Source organism: Miniopterus schreibersii, assembly GCF_964146895.1.
Source record: "Miniopterus schreibersii genome assembly, chromosome: 18".
NCBI lineage: Eukaryota > Metazoa > Chordata > Mammalia > Chiroptera > Miniopteridae > Miniopterus > Miniopterus schreibersii.
The window spans coordinates 19,063,271-19,086,535 of NC_138121.1; the positions used below are offsets into that span (position 1 = coordinate 19,063,271).

A 23,265-nucleotide genomic window follows, 5' to 3' on the forward strand; every position below is an offset into this window, starting at 1 on the left:
TGCAGGCTTTACTGTCAATGCAAAATACTGACGGTAAGGAAAAAAATTTGTTCCAGGAAATTCCCAAAGGATAAAAACTAGCTTATGTGTCACGTCAGTGAAGCAGGTGGGCACTTCCCTCTTTGAATTAGACCAAGACAATAAAAACAGACAAAATGTTTGTTTTTGGAAGCCTCTTATATCTTCCTCTGCTTCCCCAATGCCAAAGGTAGGCTTTCGAAAGCTCTATGAAATTATACAAACACTCCAAATGTAATCAGGTGAGCTAAAGGCTTACATTCGAAGTTCTTTCCAAGAAATCCAGCATTGAGCTTCATTTTCAAAGAAGTCCATTCACAACCCTTAATGGTATCGGTATTCACCCATTTGCAACTGTCAGGGAATGAGGAGGCAGTCCTTGGCGCCTGACTCCCAAGAATGAAAATTTACTGTTGCTGGTCCTGAAATCCAGCCAGACTGTCATTTCAGGTTCCTCAAAGCCAGGCAGGTGGCATTTTATTCTTGGGCCTTTGGGCAGAGACAAGATTAGTCAAGGAGAGCATTTGCACAGCGCACAGTACCGGGAAGTCGTTAATTGCTTGTATGGACCAACGTCGCCGGGCAGAGCGAGGAGACATCTGTGCGTGAAAACGTTACACCCAGGAGGAGGGAAGAAAAACACCAAGAAAATTAAAAGGGAAAAATATAGAATAAAATGAAAACTTCCCACACATCTGATGGATTAAAAGGTACCATAATATACTACAAAATCGGGATTGAAATGATGACAAAATCTGAACCTAAATATAGCACTAGGTGAATTGCCTTACCTCCCGCCCAACCCATCACACTCCAAATCCAGCTCCAATGTCATTGTTCTTCAGCCTAAAACACATTTAAAGATAGTAGGAAGCTGACATCCACACAGCTCCAACAAAGGAACTGTGATCAAGGTCTGTGGTTCTCTAATGAGGATTAGGATCACAGGGCAAGTAGAGAAATAGCGGAGGACTCTGCTTGCCCTTTCGGAGGCATGTGTATGTGCGAGAAGATTCTCATTCCTAAAAAGGAAGAAGTTCTTCCATAGACTCAATACATTTTTCTGGTGTGTGGCTAAAGGCATTGGAGAAATTGGAAATCTTGACCTTGGGACTGCAGGACTATTTTTAGAGTGATGCCATGGGGAAAGGAGAGCCCAGAGAAATGCAGGGGAAAAGGAAGCTAAGGCTGAGGACTTACACTCTTAAGGGCATTCTCAATAACATGAGCATCAGTGTAAAACTGGGAGCGTAGACACGGTTTATGGAAATCAGAAATTATTCTAGAAACTTCAAGACCTCCCCAGCTATTTACATTAGAGCGATTTTCATAATGAGAACTGAAGCAAATGTGGGATGTTGTAAAATTTTTTAAATGTTTCTAGGGTAGAATCTAATGTTTCTCTGAAGTTCTGGGCCTTCCGATTTATCCTTAGAATAAGTAATATTTCATCAACTATTAATAGTTGGCCCAGTTACCAAAGAATGTTAGCATTTCTCTGTTTTCTAATTTCCTATAAAAGGTGTCTGATTTTTTATTTTTTAGGAGCAATCTTGGAATTTCATCTGGAGAACATTTGGCTGAATATAACATGACCTAAGTAGGGCAGGTTAGAAACACAAAAACAAGAGAAAAGGAAAGTAATCCCCAATAGCTCTATGTTTTTTGTAATTGCCAAAATATGCTGTAATCCCTTCATTACTATACTTTAATGCAGTTGTATTCATTTCCTTTATTCTTACTCATTTAGAGATCTAAAAGAGAATAGAAACATGTGGGAGAAAGAGCTGGGCTGAAAATAAAAGCAGAGAAATTTAGTAAACTGGAATCGTTTTCAGAACCAAAGTAATGAAAATGCTATTTTTTGACCCATGAAACTAGACACCTGAGAATCAGAAAATACTCCTTAAGGCACAAAACCGTATTGCCTTAAGGAAGATAAGACGGCCTGTATACAATATCATGGCTGTATCTCATTTCTTTAATCCGCCCTCTTTGCCCCATGTAAATGGGATGGACATGAACAAGCTTCAAAGAGAGATGAATTTATTTCAGATTCATCACAAAATAACTGACTTGCTCATTTTAACATTTTATTAGGTTGAACCACCTGAAACTTTTCTTTAAGGTCAAAATGGTCAAATATCACCAATTTCATACGGTTTAACCTAATAATTGCTATATGTCATCCATTGAAATGTACCTTCCCCAGAGCTTCCGGGTTCTTGTAATTTTCTATTTCCTGGCTGGTATGATTGTTAATTCACTGAATTAGATGCTTACAATTTGTGAAATTTTCTGTGTATAGGTTACATAGCAATGTAAAAGTTTCATGTAAAATTATAATAAAAGTGTCTTCCCCATTTTACTTGCTCACTATCTAAAATATAACCTAAAGACCACTTCCTATGTCATCCTCGGGGACAATCATAGCCCATTTTCTGTAGAGAAGCAGCACAGTGGAAACCACCCCAAAATGAAATATCACAATCCTTCCTTTGATACCTCTTTATGATTATGGTGTTTGTAGTAAAAGGGGCCAGACCATCAAACACATGAGTGCAGGCATTACAAATGCTTCTGTATTAGGAGAGGTCCCAACTTGGAACTGGAGTTATTGTTATTTTGACTCGACGTGGCCTTTACACACTGTCACAGAGTCAAAAGTGCTAGTCCATGCATTCTGCCCAATCCAGATCTAAGCATGAGTAGCATATAACATGATTCGAAGGAAATTCAGAACTGTATCTGTGACTAAAAGATCTCCTTAACTGGGCACTGATGCTAAAGAAAATTCGCACATTTATCCAACCATGAGTTAGTCTGGCTAGCATGCATGTCAATTAAATGCCTTAGTTCCAACCAGTTTAGCAAATCACCTAACCGGTTACCAGCTAGCTTGTGTTAAAAAAAAACAACACACACATTTTTTTAAATGAAAATATCTGGGAAGATATGGTGTTCCAAGAAGGTCTGTGATAGCCGGAGGAGTGGGATTCATTCCAGCACAGATGTAAAGAAGGTGACTACAGAAGGTTGACTAGAGAGACAACAACAAAAAATCATTGTTCCTATTCAACTGAATGGTTTTGCCCAAGCCTAGCCCTGTCTCAAGCATCAGTTCCTGCTACTCACTTCAGACAACAAAGTCAGAGATGGCCAACTGTCACTGAGAACCAAGAAGGTTAGATAGTATACTGCAATCAAAACACTTGCTAGAATTATTTAAAATAATTCAATTAAAATTTTAAAATTATAGTCAATCCATCATTTCCTAATTACTGTAGGACAACAACAAAGAATCCCAAAGGACTGAGTTTGTGAGTAGCTCAGTGGTAACTCTGTTTAAAACAGCATGTCAGTTAAAAGCCGGTTTAAGCCAGACTCTCAATCTGACAAGAGTTCTGAGTCCTTCCTACGCTCTACATTCTCTACATTGTCATCATTAAAGGCTTCTGACAGTTTAATATCTACTTTAGAGACGATGAGTTCCTTAAGAACCCAGGAACATAAGGACAGGTTCAGGTGATTTTTATATAAACTGGTCCATTCAAATGGGTACTTCAGTGTAGATTTAGGAAAACTATAAAACCTCTTAGAGATCAAAGAGGTTTTAAACTTCTCACAGATATGAAATTCCAAATATAGCAAGATCCCAAGCCTTCAGAAATACCCCTTAATTTGTTGACGAACATCAGAATACCAAGGAAGACCTAAAGCTCAATTATTTTATCTGAAAGAAAGATCAATTTAATGAATGGGGATTACAAGAATAGGGTTAAATGGGGAGATCCTCCCACATACAATTTACAGTAGTTAAAAACCAATGGAAAAGCACAAAACAACAGTCTTTCTTTAACAAACTAATTATGAAAGGTTGAAAGACTACAGGGGATTACTAATTTAGCTGCTGTGTGTGGCAGGCAGAGAGACAAAGAACAAAAATCCAGGGAAGAGATAAGAGTAAGAGGCTGTGGCTCTGCTGCTTACCCGCTCCTTGTAGTAGAAGGAGCTGATGGAGACCTGCTCTTTCTCACTGCGAGTGGGGCTCCCACTGTATAAACGAAGGTTCCCAGGGGCCTCTGTGCGGATCTTCATTGGCGCAATCAAGCCAGTATGATAAGCAGACAATGCCGAGAGAGATCTGTGGTTGAAAATGCAGCATTATCCATACTGGCTTCAATCTTTCCATATTTGTAAGTAGTGCCATTCTTAGCACTTGATGAAACCAAGAGGAAAGGGTGGATAAAATGGGAGGGGAAAATGGAAACCCCAAAAAGAGAACCAAATAGAACTTTTAGAACTGAAAAATACTTTATCTGCAGAAGCCGAGAATGTTCCCAGGATTATATACATAAAAAATTCAAAGGAATCTACAACTTACTAAAACTAATAAGTGAATTTACAAGTTCAATCTACTGAAATTTACTGTATTCCTATATATTAGAAACAAATATTTGGAAAATAAACATTTTTAAAATTTCATTTACAATAGCAGCAAAACATATCAACTACTTAGAAACAAATTTAATGAAAACAGTGTGCACTGAAAATACAAAATATTAGAGATAGACTCATAGATAAGAGAGCAGGCTGACTGCCCTGGGGGGAGCTGGGACGGGCTGGAGGGATTGAGCAAAAAGGAAAAAAAAGAAAGAACTCATGGACATGGACAATGGTGTGGTGATTGCAGGGGGTAGGTGGGTGGGTGAGGTAGAGGAGGGTATAGGGGGATAAATGGTAAAAAAATAAAAAAATAAAAAATAAAGGAAATACAAAATATAGCTGAATGAAATTAAAGACCCAAAACAACAGAGAGTATACCATGCTAGTGGACTGGAAGATTCTATACTGTTAAGATACCAATTCCCTCCAAATTGATCTACAGAGTCAACACAATTCCAATCAAAATTTGAGCTTCATCACAAAAACAAATAAGCTGATTGCATCTTTTACAAAAATGTAAAAGACAAATAGCCAACACAATCCTGAAAAAGAATAATAAACTTGGAGGACTTACACTAGCAGATTGGAAGACTTACTATATAAAGCAACATTAAGAGTGTAGTGTTGGCATAAGGAAAGACCAGTAGATTTAAGAAAAAAAGAATAAATCCACAAACATATGATCAACTGACTTTCAACAAAGGTATCAACGTAGAATGAGAAAAGAAAAATCTTTTCCATAAAAGGTGCTGGAACAATGATATATCTTTACTGGAAAAAAATATATATATAGACTTTGACTCCTACTTCACATCATACACAAAAATTAATTTGAGATTGATTATAGACTTTTAATAAGGAATTTTAAACTACAAACTTTTGAAAGAAAACACAGAAGAATAGTTTCATGACCTTGCGGTAGGCAAATATTTTTTTAAGACAGGACACAAAAGCACTAACCATAAAATTTAAAAAGTGATGAACTGGACGTCATCAAAATTTAAAAATGCTGTTTATCAAAAATCACTAAGGAGGGCAAAAGACAAGCCACAGATTAGAAGAAAATCAATACATACACCCAGCAAAGAATTTGTAACCAAAATGAAAAAACTACCACAAATAAATAAGAAACAGTCCAAAAAAATGGGCAAAATACTTGAACAGGCACACCACAAAAGATACCAAATGGTCAATTAGCACACAAAGTGGCTCAACATCATTAGTCCTCACCAAGGTTGTGCAAATTAATGCCACAATGAGATAATACTACACACCTACCACAATGGCTACAGTTAAAACAATTGAAAAGACCAAATTTTGGAGAGGATGTGGAGCAACCAGAACTCTGAAACATTGCTGGTAAAGTGTAAAATGGTACAACTACTGGGAATAGACTTTTTGGCAAGTCTAATAAAATTAAACATACACCTATCCTATGACCCAGAGATTTGACTCCTTGGGTAGAGAAATTAATACACAGGTCCATAAAAAGACTTGTATTTGTAGGTCTACATAAAATAGCCCCAAACTGGAAATAATCCAAATGTTCATTATTAAGAGTATGAACAAAAAAAACTGTACTGTTTTCATACAATGAACCTATGGATACATGCAACAATGAGGATCAACTTCAAAAACATTGAGTAACATAAGCCAGACATAAAATAGCTCATGCTGCATGAGTCTATTTAGATGAAGTTCAAGCATAGGCAAGACTCAGCTACAATGATGGAAGTCAGAGAAGCGGTTTCCTCTGAGTAAAGGGACCAGGGAACTTTTGTGGTGAGGGCAATCAATGCTCTGTATCTTGATTTGGGCGCTGGTCATCAAAGTATACATTTCACATTTGTGTGCTGTAAACTATAACTCAATAAAATACTGTTAGTATGAAAAACATTCTAATAGGAACATTTTCCCCATTGATCCAAAGTTCAGATATAGATATTCTTGTTCTCCTTTGAGAGCAGGTGATTGTTTTCTAGTCGAACTTGTCAAATAAGGAATCCAGTATAATGTAAGGGGTCTCTAGCACTTAACTCCTAGTTCTTGTGGGGCCAATGTCTCATCTGCCGGTGTTACTGCAGAGACTGGCAAACTCCCAGGACAGCAGCAGCGCCTGCTCACACGCTTGGTCCAATCTCCTTTCTTGTCAGCTCAGCTACTTATTCATAAGTATGTTAATATATTACACCGATACATCCAGATGTTTGTAGCAGGAGGGTTTAGAAGTTATCATGGTCACACTGCAGAACCAGAAGTCTATGCTATAAAACTTATAATATTTAAGTTTTTAAAAACCAGTAGTATGAGGGACATTGTGTGAGTGGGGGGCAGGGGTATATGGGAACTCTCTATACTCGCCACTCAATTTTGCTATGAATCTAAAATTGCTCTAAATGATAAGGTTTATTAATTAAGAAAAAACACTTTACAATATGATCCAGCCATTCTGCTCCTAGGTAATACCCAGGAAAATGAAAATATATGTCCACACAAAAGCTTATATACAAATGTTCATAGCAGCATTATTCATAACAGCCAAAAAGTAGAAATAACCCAAATGCCCACTGACTAATGAATGAATAAATAAAATGTGGTATATATGTGTATGTGTATATATGTGTGTGTGTGTGTGTGTATAAATAAAATTTGGCAATAAAAAGAAATAAAGTACTGATACATGCTACAATATGTATGATCCTTAAAACATTACACCAAATGAAAGAAGCCAGTAACAAAGGAACACATATGACTTCATTTATATGAAATATCCAGAATAGGCACATTTATAGACAGAAAGTAGATTAGAGTTTGTCCAGGGCTGGAAGAATAGGGGTCTTGGGGGGAGGGGTGACACCTAAGGGATATGAAGTTTCTTTTTTGGGATAATGAAAATGTTCTAGAATTTGACTGTAGTGATGATTAAAAACCATTCAATTATACACGTTAAATGGGTCAACTGTATACTATGTGAATTTTATCTCAATGAAACTGTTAATAAAAACTTTTTTTTAAAAAAGTGGCAATAATAAGAAACATAGCTGGAGCACTCTCTCTGTGTCAGGCAGTGTTCTGAATGCTTTATAGGGACTAACTCACTTAATGTTCATAGTAAGTAAGGGAGGTAGGTGCCATTATCATCCCTAAGCTATTGCTGAGGAGAATCCAGCACTGTCCTAAGGTCATAAAACTACACTTACACTAGATATTTACTGAAGCTAAAATAAATTGTCCAGAGACAAACTCAGTGGTCATTCCCAGACGTCTGCCCACTTCATGAATGTAGCTTACATCTGTATTTCCCAGACTCACCTTGGAGTAGGTTCTGTCGGAGACACTGCTCGATGCATCGTCATAGGCCTTGTGAAATACACCAGATACCCTGACAAAGGAGAATCACAGGTGCACATCAAGGTCAATGAGCTGGGCGTGGGAAATCCTAAGGCAGCATTGGTCAATCTTTTGTCTATCTCAATATACCTGAAGGACAGGACACATTTCCGTGAGGTGCAAAGGCTCATGACTGCAGCATACTTAACAAGAACAAAGGTCAGAATCTCCAGGATCCAGGAGAGACAGGATGTATGTCGTTTGGAAAAAGTCTTCACAGGTACTTTATATTACCCAGCTAGGGGACATGTCCCCTGTTGAAAATCAGGACTCTGAGTAAAACTCAAATTCACACTCCCAAGACTATAATTCTGGTGAATGTTCATAGGATATGTCCACAGATGCCAATCTGGCATCAGACCATATTACACTACTACAGATGTCTTTTGAGTTCTCAGGAAATAAAAACAAAAGAAAAATTGCTCTCCCTCAAAATCCAGAATCAGAGAATCAAAAAGAGACCAACCTGCTCCGCAGAACCTGGCCCCCGAGGTCCTAGGAAAGGGAATATTGGCATCCTGGTATGACCCGTAGGCAGTGGTTACCCGGGCAAATGTGGGCAAGGGTGGTGTCACGGAGTTTGGGAGTGCAAAGGGGTTGCTGGAAGCACTGTCTTCTTGATTCTGAAATTTAAAAATCAACAGACTAAAAACCACAACCTGTCTCAAAGCTGAATTGAAAAATAAATATACATTATTACAAAATCAGGGTGCCCAGGAGTTAAGGGCAGAAGAGAAACACCAAAGCATAAGTTGGTATAAGAATCTTACCACAAAAGACTCAAGACAGGAGACAAGCTGGCGGAGGCAGGGCTCCAAACAACTCTGGTTGCGTTTCACTTTTTGCAGGGAAGTGTCTTTCAGGATCTGGAAAAGGCACGAAACACAGTCCATAGCAACATTCTTTCTCCTGATTCGCTTTTCTTCTTCAAAGCAGTCAGAAGCAATGAGGATGCAGGAAGACTGGAGCATGGCTGTGCCTGAGGCTTCCCACTCAATATCCTACTTTCTACCTTCTCTAGAGGCTCAGAGAGATTCATTTCTGAGCCCACTTTGAGAAGTCCTTTCCTTAGGTGGGCACATACTGGTTATGAAAGGGCACGTTTCTAGTAATGGAAACAATATTCTTTACTTACAGTGAATTCTGCTCCTTTCATCACCTTCTACCTTATCCACCCTGGGCTGACCTGAATATTGCTCTGAGTGGTACATATAATAAGCCAGGGAAAACAGATTTCACTTTAGTGAAAGTTACAATGTATCCTTTTGTTGTTGTTGTTCTTTAGAAATATAAATCCCATCATTTTAAGGCACATGTGGTACATATAAACTGACATACACATACACATAATGTAAATTGGACCTGCACTGTCCAATATCTAAGTCATTACCCACATGGGGATACCGAGAACATGGAGTGTGGCTATCTAAACTGAGATGTGCTGTAACTGTAAAATCATACCGACTGTATAAAATTCATACAAAATGTTGAAGACTTAGTACAGAGAGAAAAAAGAATGTAAACTACCTCAATAATTTTTATCTTCATATTGACTACATGTTGCTTTGATAATACTTTGGGTATACTGGATTAAATAAAAATATTGAAGTTAATTTACCTCCTACTTTTAATGTTAGTTTAAAATTACATGTGGCATGCATTATATTTCTATTGGATAGCACTGAATTCAACCTTTAAAGACACTTCCTAATCCTATCCTTTTATACCAAAAGAAGTCTTTTTTGCATGTCCAAACAAGACAATGAAATACTCAAATTTCAAGAACAAAATGTTAAATACCACAAAATCTGAGTAATTAGTATTTCAGAGATCCTTACAACACTTGAAAAATTTCTTGATTACATAACTAGATATGGTGCCAGGTGGGGTGATCATTTTGTAAAGTGTAACCACTATGCTATATGCCTGAAACTAAAAATAATATTGACTATAAACTAATTAAAAATAAAATGAAAATTATTTGATTACATATCATACTCCAAGAAGATAGATTAAATGCATATGAAACAAACTAGGCAAAAAGTGAAGAGCATTCAGGTCAACTTGGTTTTGTTAGGACATCTCAGTTACTTCATATGTGATGCTGTTCATACTACAAAAGGTCTGTCATCCCCAGCTCATGGAGCTTTCTCATGGGAATTCTGCCAGATTTGCTCTGCATGAACTGACAACTGAGTTTCTGCACCTGCAGGAGTAAAGACCAGATGCCAGGCTGTCCCACCTCCACTCAGGCACTGACATCCTTTCACACACTCACCTGTGTAGCCAGCCGCCTCACTTAAGGATGGCACTGTTCCTTTTTATGGAATGGATTTTTTTTAATGATCTTACACATTTTTTTTCTAATGACAAAATATCTTTTATCTTCAGAATACACCTTGCTTATTGTTTCCAGATAAATGAAATTGTACTGTAAGGTTTTTAACCTGGGATTAATACATAGTTTTAATGAGATATCTGACCAGATTATATACAGTTATAGAATTACATATTATTCAGAGGCAATATTCCTGAAATTATATGCAACATTTGTGCAGATTTTCCTGGGAAGGGTCCATCATTTTCATCAGACTTTCAAAGGGTGTCCATGACCCAAAATAGTCAAGAACCACTGCTCTAATGTTTTCTACACAAAATGAATAGCAAGTGTTAACACTGCAGTGCATCAGGACAGATGACTCCCAAATCTTATCTACTGGTGTTTTCATTTAACTTGACTACTCAACTCAAACACTCATGCTCAGGAGCAGAGCACTCTACAAACAGCAAGGAGAATATGTGAACACAGATCCTACCTTTAGCAGCTTAGCTTTCATCGTGGATGTGATGGTTGTGGGGTTGATAAACTGAAAGGAAGGGGCAGCATTGTTTGGGTACTGCGCAGGGAATTTCACCAGCATCTTGACACGATGGTTGCTACAGTGCACAGACACTGTGCAGCTCCTATCTGCTGCATCCATCTGCATGGGACAAAACAACAACTGCTTTGGAGACAAACCAGAAAGGGTCTTTAGATGCAAATAGATTTAAATCAACTAACTGAATGCTCCTAGATCCTGAAATCTCCAAAGATGAAGGTATAATCTCTAAAAACAAATTAATTTGGAAGTTTTGGACAACTCATTAATTTTAGCACCAATTTAATAATTTCAAAGTATTCTGACTTAAAAAAAGCTTCATCCTAAAGTTGTGAGGTAGGCTGAAACCTACATTTACTTTGAGAAAGGAAAATAAAGCATGAAGCAGTCAAATACCTAATGCAATTTAAAAAGTACTCCTTGGGAAACCCATAGAAATGGACAGATCAGTGGTTGCCAGGAGTGGGGAGAGAGGAAGAAGGGGAATAACTGTGAGTGGATATAGGGTTTCTTTTGGGATGATGAAAATGCTCTGGAATTAGACAGCGGTGGTAACTGCACAACTTTGTGAACATATTAAGAACCACTAAATTACACACTTTAAAAGGGTAAATTATGGTATGTGAATTATATCTCAATAATTTTTAAAAAGTATTCCTGGGAAGAGAATCAAGATTGCCTTCTTAAACTAGATCACCAGGTATCTACACTGTTCTCAACTGGGACAAAGGTGTATACACCAAGTTGATACAGATAACCAATTAATCTAAGAATCCTTTATCTCTTTTGATTTCCTGTGCTGCCAACTAGAGAAGACACCTGAAACAGTGAAAAGAGCCACACACATGGAAAATCTGGAGACTTGGATCCAAATATTATCTCTTCCACCAAATAGCTGCTGACCTCAGACAAGTCATTTCATCTCTTAGTGTCTCCATTTCCTCACTGAAAAAGTGGGGATAAAAGCACATACTGCAGAGTTGTTTTAAAGGCCGAATGAGATAATTATGTAAGTGCACATATCCATGCCTACTGTTACTGAATCTAGGCAAAAGAAAAACTAATCAAGTTTTCAAATTCCTTTATAGAGAGAGACTCAATTCTCTGAAGCAAAGAATTTCAACATCTGCCCAAAAGGAAAATAGTAAACTTCTTCATGTGGGAAGTGAACAAAGAGGTTTGGTCACCTTCTTACTATGACTCTAAATCACCAAGGACATGACTGGCTTTAAGGGAAGATTGTACAGCAAAGCACAAAAAGTCCTGGAGAGTCAGGAGGTTTGGCTTCCAAACTCAGCTCTCCCATTAATTTCACCAGTAACTTTAGCCAAATCACTAAGCCTTCCCAGATCTAAGTATCTTCACATACAGTAAAAGAATGTGTTGGAGCACCTAAGATTTTAAGACACATGAGCATCAGTTTATCCCTTAGTTCATCTTATGAGAAGGTAATATGATTAGGAAAAAACCTGTATTTGTAAAACATCAATTTCTTTAGAAAACCTAAGAAGTAGAAAAGTAAGTAGAGAGCCTTATCTGTTAGAGCAGCAAAGATATTTGCTAACCAAAATCATAGCTGAAATAGTGCCCTCTCCCACCAACTGTCATCCACAAGCATGAGAGATAATTCATGAAACTCAGAGCACCTCCACGTTGACGTTCCGGATCTGCACGTTGATCAGGGAGAACTCCTGCTGCAGAGTCTGAGGCAGTCCTGGTTGATCTGATTTCTTCTCTTCCAGGAGATTACTTGGGGGATCTTCCTTCAAGACTAGCAAGAGAGAGAGGTTCAATTGTTGGCAAACATCTTTGAAATTGAGTTAGAGAGCAGTTCTATGGTATCTTCTACAACTCTGAATTTCGTAGAGGGCACCTCACCTAAAACACCAGTTTGAGCAGTTACCTTCTTCCTCTCCATGGCTTGAATTGTGCTGGTGATCTGTGTCTTGAGTGTGAAGAATCTTCTCCGGTTCCGGCAGAAGAGAAATGCTCTCGATGAACTCATCAACACCATCTAATATGTCATTTGCACAAAGCTGCAACAAAGGGCAGAAGATCTAGGTCTACAGAAGTCAGTGGAAATGGTCGTGTTTGGTTAGGGTTCTGATCTAAAAATGGGAATCACAGCCCTTCCAGTGTGGCTCATTTCGTTGGGTGTTGCCCCTTGTACCAAAAGGTTGCCATTTCGGTTCCCTGTCAGGGCACATGCCCAGGTTGCAGGCTTGATCCCCAGTAGGGGACATGCAGGAGGCAGCTGATCAATGTTTCTCTCTCTCTTGCCCTCTCCCTTCCTCTCTCTAAATCAATTTATTTTTAAAAGGGAATCACAAAGGACAGAGATGTCAGGCAAAAACTGATATAATCAAAATAGGTTTTATCCATCACCAACTCTCTCTGGTTAAATACACAAGAGAACAGGCTCTATTATTCTACCCTGGAATTTTTTCGTCCTGTTCATAGTTTATGCAAGCCTCAGAAAACATTATTTTAAATTCTAAGCCTTGTTGGAGTTATTCGGCTAGCCCCCAAAATATCATAACCTTCAAAGCATTTAGAGCAAATGGTGCTTTTTGGAGAAAATAGATTTGAAAGGCAATAAGGTGGTGATAATTGACAAAAATGTTCAAGAATGACTTCGTACTAGGCAGTGCTGCAAATTTCACGCAGCATTTTCTATCGACTCTGTACAGAGTGCTGTGGGGGAGGCAATACAAGTGAGACACAGTTCCTGCCTTTAAGAAATGTAGCCACCAAATGAGAAGACAGAACCCTGAGATGAGATGAGGCAGAGCAAAACAGCTCATACCAGCTACCACTGTGGTTCATAAGAGAGAGATTATCGGGGGACATCTGTGAAACTTTCAACAATAAAGATAAATTTTAAAAAAAGAAGAAGAAACAGATATCATTCATGGAGCAAACATTTGAAAAGGCTCCATAGAACAGGTGTCATTGATGGACGTAGAGGGCTCTGAACACTACAGAGTGCAAGGGTAAACTTCCTGGCCCGTTTAGAAGAGAAAGGAATGAAGACCACAGGTCATTTGCTCAGTATGCTACCCATACCCTCCTATGCCAGGATAGGAGAAAAAAAGACACTCAGAGGTATTTCAGCCTTTAAGTGCTGAACACTGAAGTTGGCTCTTGAAGACCTCAAACCTCACTGTGGCATACACAAGTCACTTGGCCAACCAGTAAGTATGTATTAAGTATCTATCATGTAACCTCTAACTTCCACAAATACCAAATTTTGTATTTTTTTAAATTTCTAGTGTATCCGGTTACATTCCTCCACAACAGCAATGAATACATACCCTCTGCATCTGGGAATCTACCCGCCACATTCTCAAGGTCTGATCCCGTGACCATGTAACCAGTTGGTAGTCCTTGGACCCTAGAAATCACCAAATAAAAATCCTGGAAATTTTTCTGGATTCAACATCAATTTTGCTACAGGTTGCAATGGAGATTAATTAATTAATTCATTCATTCATCCATCCATTCAACACATGTTTGTTGAACATCTATATGCCAGGCACTATTCTAGCCACTAGGACTATAGCATGAATACCATTATCTCTGTCTTTATAGATCTCACATTCCAGTGGTGGAAATAGACAAACAAATAAATATATAATAAAATGTCTGGTAGTGATAGTGTTATTTTAAAAAAAACCACAGGATTAGAGGACAGAGACTGATGGGGAAGCTATTTTTAAGACAGGACTCCCTGAGGAAGTCACATTTGAGCAAAAATTTAAATGAAGTGGAATAACTAGCAAATTAGCAGGTAAAGAGCGGTGCTGGGGTTTAATGCCACATTAAACTTTCACCTCCACAAATGCTCTTCTTTTATATGCTCCAGAGGAGCTGGGGATGCATATAATTTTTGTAAAATGAATTGTTTTAAATGCATCATGACATCTTACTGTTTAAAATAATTTTTTGATAACGAGATGCATGCATCTCTTTATAAAATGAATAATAAATCTTTAATGTTCTGAATTGACTGAATTATATTTTCACATATTTGGTAGGGTCAAAGGGAAATTATTCTGAAAGGCTCAGGGTGCTTTATGAAAGAGCTTTATGGAAGATCAGGACATTTCCAGGTAATTATGTAGTATCTAGAATCTCCTTCATGGCATCTTCAGAGAGCAAAGAATTTGGAAGTAATTTCACCAATTCCCTCATTTTACAGATGAGGAAACTGAGGGAACAGAAAACCTGATCTACCCAAGCTAATCAGGTGAGTGAGGGACTAAAGTTCCTTCCCTGTCACTGCCTTCAATCAGTGTTTTAATACATCCCTGTGCAAACCGAACAAGACAGAAGTTATTCTGAACTACTGCCTGTTATGAGTCTCACCATCAAGACTCATGTTCACATCAACAATTTTCTGACTCCCCATCTGGCTTCTTTTAACACCCCTGACTTTGAAGAAAAGTTATACCTAAGTCCTTTCTAAACTCAGCTCCTCTATTTGTCCCTTAGGCCTTTGTGGGGAAATTACATCACCTGTTCACTATGGCAAAATGCAAGAGAATAAGTTGAAAGCCATAGTCATGCATGAAAATTAATGGTATAAAGACCAAGCAGCCTCATGTTTCTAGAAGCAAGAGAGATTATGGAAATAAAAATGGGAAAATTAAGAGTCCTTTCAAAAACAAGCTGGGGGCAAGAAGATGAATATTCTGATTGATCCCAGGTCTACCAGAGACCTTTCCTGAGCTCTAGACAAGTCACATACTCCACTACTTGGCTTTCCTTCTGTGATATGAAAAGACCAAGAAATATACTTCTGTTCGGTACAACATTTAGAGAGCATGGCAGGATGATCTCAAGAAAAGAGAGGCTGCAACTAAATTTGCACGGTGAGTTGGTGGAGAAACTGAGGCCAAGGACTTCCTGACTCCCATTGTAATTCTGATCCTGTATTTAGTGATGGCTGGCTGATTAAGCTGCACTAACAATCCCAAATCTCAGTAGATTAAAGCAAGGATTTCATGCTCACTCTATATCTCTACCTCATCCTCACTCCTGACCGGAACAGCTCCATCTGGAGTCTCACCAACTGCCATGGCAGAGGCAATGAGAGTGTGTAATTGCACACTGGCTGATAATACTTCAATCCAGAAGAGACTGCATCATGTTTCATGTTCAAAGCATGTCATTTGGCCAAACTTATCTTCAAGGGGATGGGAGGTAAAATACCACTACGTGTTTGTGATGAGACTGGTAATATGTGGTGAGCAGTGATGACCCTGGGTCTCCCTCATCAACAGTGGCAAGAAGCAACTGCCAGAAGCTTCTAAGGATAGTGACCCCAGAGTTTTCAGCCCTAGAAATGATCCAACAGCAAGTCTATCAGTTTCCTATAGATCTCTTCCACATAGGAGAGAGACTACACTGAACATAGAAGAGGAGGAAACTTAGGAGAAAAATCACAGCCTATACACCCCTTTACGTATCTACAATTAAAGGTGGTGGACCCCTGACTCTCTCATTCCTAGAGCCCAGCCCTGTTTCTGTGTCCTTCTCGTGGATCACACAGCCAACCCTGACCGAGCTGCTGTTGAACAGGGCTCAAAGGAAAATCAGGAGGTGGTCTTCTCTCCCACTCACCTTCCTTCTGCTTCCTCCACTGGAACTCCAGCACTACGTCATCGTGCCCCACAAAGGTATGGACTGGGGTGTTCAAGTCAAAGACATTCCACAAGAGAAGACTGTTCTCCCTTCGTAGCTGGGGCACCATCACAGTCACTAATCCATTGCTGAATGGCTATGGCAAGAAAGGGAAAAGCAGGTGATGATTCCAGGGATAATTAGCTGAGTCTTCAGTAACAGCATTAGAATTCTTTCCTAAAATAAATTAGATGATGGAAAGTCTCAACCCCTCTGGGGAAAAATTTTACAAATACCATAAGTTGACCATCACACTTACTCTTCTTTTACTTTTTATTTGCTTCTGGAAGGGGGACCATAGCAAGTAAAAAACAAAACAAAGCTATGCCAACTACTTGAAGAACTTAAAAAATATTCTATAACAAGCAAATGGCTCTGTTGCACATGGGAACATACTGTTTCACATCCTAGCTACTCTCCCTGAGCTCCCTCTATGAGTTATTGAGTGCTTTCCCAGAGTAAGCATGAAAGGCACACTGGAGAAAAGCCCAGAGAGGCAAGCATAATTCCTGTCTTGTGTAAATGCACCATGGGCATACCATCCACATGAAGTATAACCTTCTCACTGCCCCAAATACTACAGCTATTAAAAAAAAAAACCCTTTCAGCCTGGCCAGTGTCATATCTTAATTACAGCTCAATAAGGCTGAGGGGGAAATTAAGTGGCATTGCTGGGCCCAAAAAGCCACGGTCCTTTCCACCACAATCCATTGACCACAAGCCTCTCAACTCTCTGCTTCCATCTCACCCTCTTCCCCTGCCACCAGTGACTACCTTCCCACTACCTAGCTTCCCAGTCTAGCTATGGTTAGCAATTCTAGCATAGATTCTTATCCAACATTCCAAGGGCAAATCTTTAAGTAGATAACATCTTTTATGCCATCATGACCACCTTTGTCCCGCCCCTATATCAAGACAGAAAGAGAAAACTGCCTCATAAAGAAAATAAGAGCTCTGGCCAGTGTGGCTCTCAGTGGTTGAACTATCGTCCCGTACACCTAAAGACAACGGGTTCGATTTCCGGTCAGGGCACATGCCCAGGTTGCGGGCTCAATCCCCAGTAGGGGGTGAGCAGGAGGCAGCTGATCAATGCCTCGCCCTCACATTGATGTTCCTCTTTTTCTCTCTCTAAAAATCAATTTTTAAAAAATCTTAAAAAAAAAGAAAATAAGAATTGGCCCTTGGGCCCTAGAGTCTGGAACACCAAGATGGAAGTTTCCGAGCATAAGAACAGTGTCACACTCACAGTGTATCTGGCCTTCCACACAGGCACCTGGCAAGGGAGAATATTGAGGTATTTCCGAGGCTGGCGGTAATCCCAGAACTGAAAGAAAGATAATTTGTGAAATAAATGGCATTAAAAAACTCAACTACTGAAATACAAACAGCCTTTGAATTCATTGTTTTGTCCTCTGAAGATACATTTCAATAGTGCATTTCAGTCAGCCCCCAAGGCCACAGTACTGTAACAGAGACACAAAGAAAACCTTGCTTTCACATTTATAAACATTACAGGAGAATTTTTGGACTTCCACACTTAGGGCAGATCACTGTCAGCCTGCCAATTAAACAAGATTCCTAGCTGAAAAGTAAGAATGATATGTTTTCACCCTTTATCACTTTTACAACAAGTAATTTAATAACAATAGCTGAAAGGTACTGACTACTTATTGCATTTCAGACAAATGTTTAGAGCTTGAAGTTTTTTACCCCATTTAATTTTTACAACAACCAAATAATGGGCATTATCAATCTCTTTTGTAAACGGAGAAGCTAAATTACTTGCCCAAGGTCACACAGGGAAAATGTGGCTTTGCGACTATCTGGATAAGCACCAACCCACTCACGTACACACTCATTCACCCACGCCTACATGGAAGATGTGGAACTTGAAGTTGCAGTTACACAAAGGTGAGCCAGATACAAACTCCACCTCAGAGATGATACCTATACTTTCAATGGAGAGACAAACACACTTAAGAGTTCAGCACTTGTCATGAAAGCAGAAAATAGCAGAGCACCAAAGGCAGGAAGACCAAGAGTGAAACTCTGAACTATAAGGGTATTAAGAAATTATTTTCAAAAACAGAGAAAGAAGCCATTCTGGAAAACAGACTGACAGTTTCTTTAAAAGTGGAGATCTGGAATGGATCCCGAAGATGTGACAAAGTCCTTACTGTCCATAATACATTCTTATTCTCAAGGCAATCAGTGATGAAGTCTTATGAAATGATGACATGTTATATGAGGTCTTCACTATGTTTTATCTGGTAGAGTCGGTTATTATAATAAATTAATCAGCCATGCCGTCCTCCCATCCACAGGTGATTTCTGCTTTTCTCTTACCACTACCAAAAGGCCCCTGCTATAAGCTACAGATCAGAAAGGAAGTTTTCAGAAGAACTATAAGAAAGGCCTCAATCAAGAAAGAACGAACCAGCCCGGCTGGTGTAGCTCAGTTGGTTGAGCATCCTCCCATGCACCAGGAGGTTGCCAATTCGATTCCCAGTCAGGGCACATGCCTCAATTGTGGGCTCAATCCCCAGGATGGGACATACAGGAGGCAGTTGATCAATGTTTCTCTCTCTCTCTGAAATCCTTTTTTTTTTTTTTTTAAATTTTAAATAAATAAAAAGAACCAGTTGTGTGGGGTTTTTAAAAATAAAAAGAACCAGGTTATCTTTTTAAAATCTTTATTGTTGAAAGTATTACAGATGTCTCCTTTTTTCCCCCCGTTGGCCCCCCTCCACCCAGATCCTGTCCCAAAAACCAGGTTCTTGAACAGAATCAGGGGTACAGGATTCTCAATAAGGCTGACCTTGACCCATGGGCAGACACACATCTGTCAGAATGTACCCAAGGGACCGTGCCTAGATTTCCAGGGCTCTTAGTCTAAAAGAAGGCAATTTCATGAACTAGACTGCTTAAACCAAGATCAGGGGGGGAAAATTTCATTGTGGTTAAATGTTCCTTTTTTTTTACTTAAATCCTCACCCAAGGATATTTTTTCCATTGTTTTTTAGAGAGAGTAGAAGGGAGGGAAGGAGGGAGGGAGAGAGAAACATTGATGTGAGAGAGACACATCAACTGGTTGCCTCCCACAAGAGCCCTGACTGGGGCCAGGGATTGAACCTGAGGCCCAGGTACGTGCCCTTGACCAGGAATGGAACCTGAGACCCTTCGGTGCACAGGCTGATGCTCTAACCACTGGGCAACTCTGGCCAGGGCTTAATGTTCTATTTTTAATGGCCATATAAGAAAAATCCTTTAAAAAAATTCTTTCCTTTCTTCTGGATCTAGCTCTAACCTTCAATTCAACAGTTTTATAGTTAACAATTTACAAACTGAAGTGAAATGCTCATTCAATAATATCTTGTTCCAGTTGACCCTGTAGAATTCAGAAACTAAAAATAGAATAAAATTTCTACAAATTATTAGCTAATGAATTGTCAGGTAAACGTAGAAAAATGATTACGTAGAGGGGGAAATCACATATTCATCCTTACCTACAAATTACTAAAAACAATGATTAAATAGTATGCAACGTGCCTCTAAATTATTTCACTTTATACAATTATGTTATTTATATACATTCAATAAAAACTGTATTCCTTCTTACCAGAATATAGAGGAATAAATAAAGTGCCAAAAATCTCATTTAATTCATAAGCTAAACCTACGAGTAAGGAACATGTGTTTCACATGTGGAACGTGCCTGTTTCCTGCTTTATTGCCTATGGAACCCCAGCTTCACAGGTAGTAAAGATGTCAATGAACACTGACAAACTTGGGGACCTTAAAGAAAGAGGCAGAGGTGAATTGGTTGGTTTCTTGTTCCTGAACTTGGAACTGATCAGGGTGTGGTATGGGGAACAAGACTCCAAATCCCAAACAAACAAGAAAACCACTTCTGGCACAACCCTAGGAGATTTATAAACCTCAAGACAGAAGTTAACTTTTAAGCCTTGGTATGTGATTCTAGTTTTGCTAACCAAACTAAAAAGACATACATGCCTGTGTAAATAAAACAAAGCATTAAATTGATGATGCTGAATCACAAAATTGCTAAGCAAATTTCTGTGGTCAAATCTCTGTCCTTCTGGGCAGAGACCTGACCACAAGGAGAAACTGTAGAGCACGGCTGACTCTGCCCTGTATCCTTTCGAATAAGGGGGCACATCACATCCCACAGTCAGAGAAGAAAAACAAACAACAAGAAACACTACACTCTGAGATAAACCCAAAATAATAGGGTTGCTGAAACACATAAAACCTTGAGCATTTCCTGTAAGTTAGAGAATTTCTAATAAAACAACTCTATTCCTGACTTCTGCAATGCTGATGTCTGAAGATGTCATAATTTTGCAGGTGTAATACTCATGTGAGAAAATTGCTGCTCTTTCACCCTAGATAGGCTAATGGTAAACTTGGTAACCTTAACAATTCTGTGGGCTTTTCTCCTTTACTTATATATGTTGTGCTTTTTCTTTGCTGAGCCAGTCCTTCTGACTCCCTGGCAACTTCTTTTCAAGTAAACTTCTTTTCCTTTCTAAATGCTTTTGTTTCTGACTTCCTCTCACAAGGGGAAAGGAACAAAGTCCAGGAGCCATATCAGATATATGCTACTACATCACTCCTGCTGGTCTACATAACCAGGTTTACTTGCTCAGCTCCCAAAGAAGCACATGTACCCCTGAACCACATACACTATGCGAATATACTGTAGCTTTCCTTCAGAAGAAAGTGCTGCCTCCCAAACACAGCTCCGCAACTTCCTCAGTGGGGTACCACTCACCTTGACGGAATTGTCTTGACTGGAGGTAGCAAGAATGTGCTCGCTGTCTGGGTGCCAGTCCAGGCCGTGGATTTTGGAGAGGTGGGCTGCTAGATATTCCACTGCTGTACTGGGTTTCTGCAAAGGATCAGCACTGAGTGTTGTCAATTTAGAAAAAACTTACTGAGTGTCTACCACGTAACGGTCTGCTGGGTGCTGAGTGGGGATACAAAAATGCTACAGATACTGTCTCTATTTTTAAAAAACCACTTTGCGCCCGGCCTGGCTCAGAAGTTGAGCATCAACCTAGGACCCAGGAGACTGCGGTTCAATTTCCAGTCAGGGCACATGCCCGGGTTGAAGACTCAATCCCCAGTTGGGTGTGTGCAGGGAGTAGCCGATCAATGGCTCTCTCATCACTGATGTTTCTCTCTCCCTCTCCTTTCCTCCAAAAAAAAAGAAACAATACACTATTGATAAACATATGAACAAGCTCAAAAGGAAACCTCAGAAAAATACATTAAAAGATTTTTTTAAGCTATCAAATTAGAAAAGATCTGTAAATAATACTCAATGCAGTGAGTCTGCATTTATCACTGCTAATGCACATATAAAATACCACAACCTTTTTGGGGGAGGAAATTTGACAAATTTTGTCAAGAGACTTAAAATTTTCCTTTCTCAAGGGAATATTCCAAATTCACAAAAAGCTTTAGCTACAAAAGCTGTTCATCCTGGTGTTACATGGAACACCAGAAAACGAGAAACAATTCAAACAGTAAGTGGGGCATGATTAAAAATTTTAAATGAATTCTAGTACAGCTAGCTTTCTGATACAGTATGATGCAGCCATTAAAAGTTATACTTAGAGCCCTGGCCAGGGGCTCAGTTGGTTGGAGCATTGTCCCATACACCATAAGGTTGCGGGTTTGATTCCCAGTCAGGGCATATACCTAGGTTGCGGGTTTAATCCCCAGTCACAGGGTGGTATGGGGGGCAACCAATCGATGTCTCTCTCTCTAAAAAAAAAAAAATCAATAAAAACATTTGAAAAAAGAAAAGAAGAGAGTGGAAGAATGGCTATTACCAGACTGGACAAAAGGGACAGAGAAAAATACTAACATATAGAAGATGTACCTGTCCACCCTCTGTTTATAAAATCACCTTCTAACCTAAGAGCTACCTAAGGAGGAAAGCTTCAGCCAGCACATCGCTTCCCCAGCAGATGCTGGTACCTAATCCAGCAGACCCCCAATCTCTGCTTCACTTCCCTCTCTGCTCTGCAACTGCAAGACCAAATTTGCCGCTATGAGAGGAAGGAAGCAGGGCAGCCAAAAGCAAAAACTGAGACTTTCCAGTCAACACCCAAGTTGGGACAGCCCCTTGAACAAGTTTCAGGAAAGCTCAAAGTAGGTGCTCCCCACAAAGCCTGAGGATCTGCAACCTAGGATTTCACAAAGCAAGAAGTGGTATTTAGACCCCAGATCTTACAGAAGCCAAATGCTCTATGCATTATTACCCAATCATCTGGCAGTTAGATATGGGGGAGGCCCTTTTCCTGCATCGTTATTGTCCCTGATGTCAACATATCAAACGTCTAACATACTTTCCATCACAATAGCAGTCTAGGATCCTGCACCTCTTTCATGCTTGTCAGTTACAGAAGCTGCTGCAGGGAGAATATATGCTCTACAGGCTCATTTGGGGCTGATGAGATAGCTAGGCCTCTTAGAGAGGATTTGTACAACTGAGTAGCCTGTACCTTAGTGATTTGTACCAGAGATATTCAGGATGGTATATATCCTAGAACAACTAGTTTTCACTTTGCAATCTGGGGCAGCTGACCATCCTAGAATAGTGTCGGGTCCCCCAGGCTTGATCTCAATGCTACACTCACTATTATTGTACTATTATTACCATTTTTACTTTAAAGATAAGGAAATGGAGGCTTGGAGAAGTTTAGTGGCTCACCTGATAGCATTCTTAGGTGGGAGCAAAATAGGATTCTAACTTCAGAGTCCAAGTTCATTTTCTTAATCACTGATCATAATGCCTCACCTTCCTTAACTTCCT

General features: G+C 39.3%; 1 protein-coding gene across 4 annotated transcripts in view; it reads right to left on the reverse strand.

Moving 5' to 3' along the window:
* The window catches only part of WDR59 (WD repeat domain 59), a 57,898-nt gene that overhangs the window by 17,684 nt on the left and 16,949 nt on the right, over positions 1-23,265 (reverse strand). For 2 of the 4 annotated variants that reach the window (XM_081118164.1, XM_081118166.1), the window contains exons 8-19: positions 21,214-21,330; positions 17,665-17,742; positions 16,359-16,515; positions 14,048-14,127; positions 12,637-12,769; positions 12,380-12,504; positions 10,671-10,835; positions 8,625-8,720; positions 8,321-8,477; positions 7,777-7,846; positions 4,009-4,162; positions 561-617 (exon numbers count right to left, since the gene is read on the reverse strand). In XM_081118164.1, coding sequence (XP_080974290.1) covers positions 561-617; positions 4,009-4,162; positions 7,777-7,846; positions 8,321-8,477; positions 8,625-8,720; positions 10,671-10,835; positions 12,380-12,504; positions 12,637-12,769; positions 14,048-14,127; positions 16,359-16,515; positions 17,665-17,742; positions 21,214-21,330 — 1,389 coding nt within the window. The remainder of the gene's footprint in view (positions 1-560; positions 618-4,008; positions 4,163-7,776; positions 7,847-8,320; positions 8,478-8,624; positions 8,721-10,670; positions 10,836-12,379; positions 12,505-12,636; positions 12,770-14,047; positions 14,128-16,358; positions 16,516-17,664; positions 17,743-21,213; positions 21,331-23,265) is intronic. The other 2 variants (XM_081118167.1, XM_081118165.1) reach the window with 1 other exon arrangement.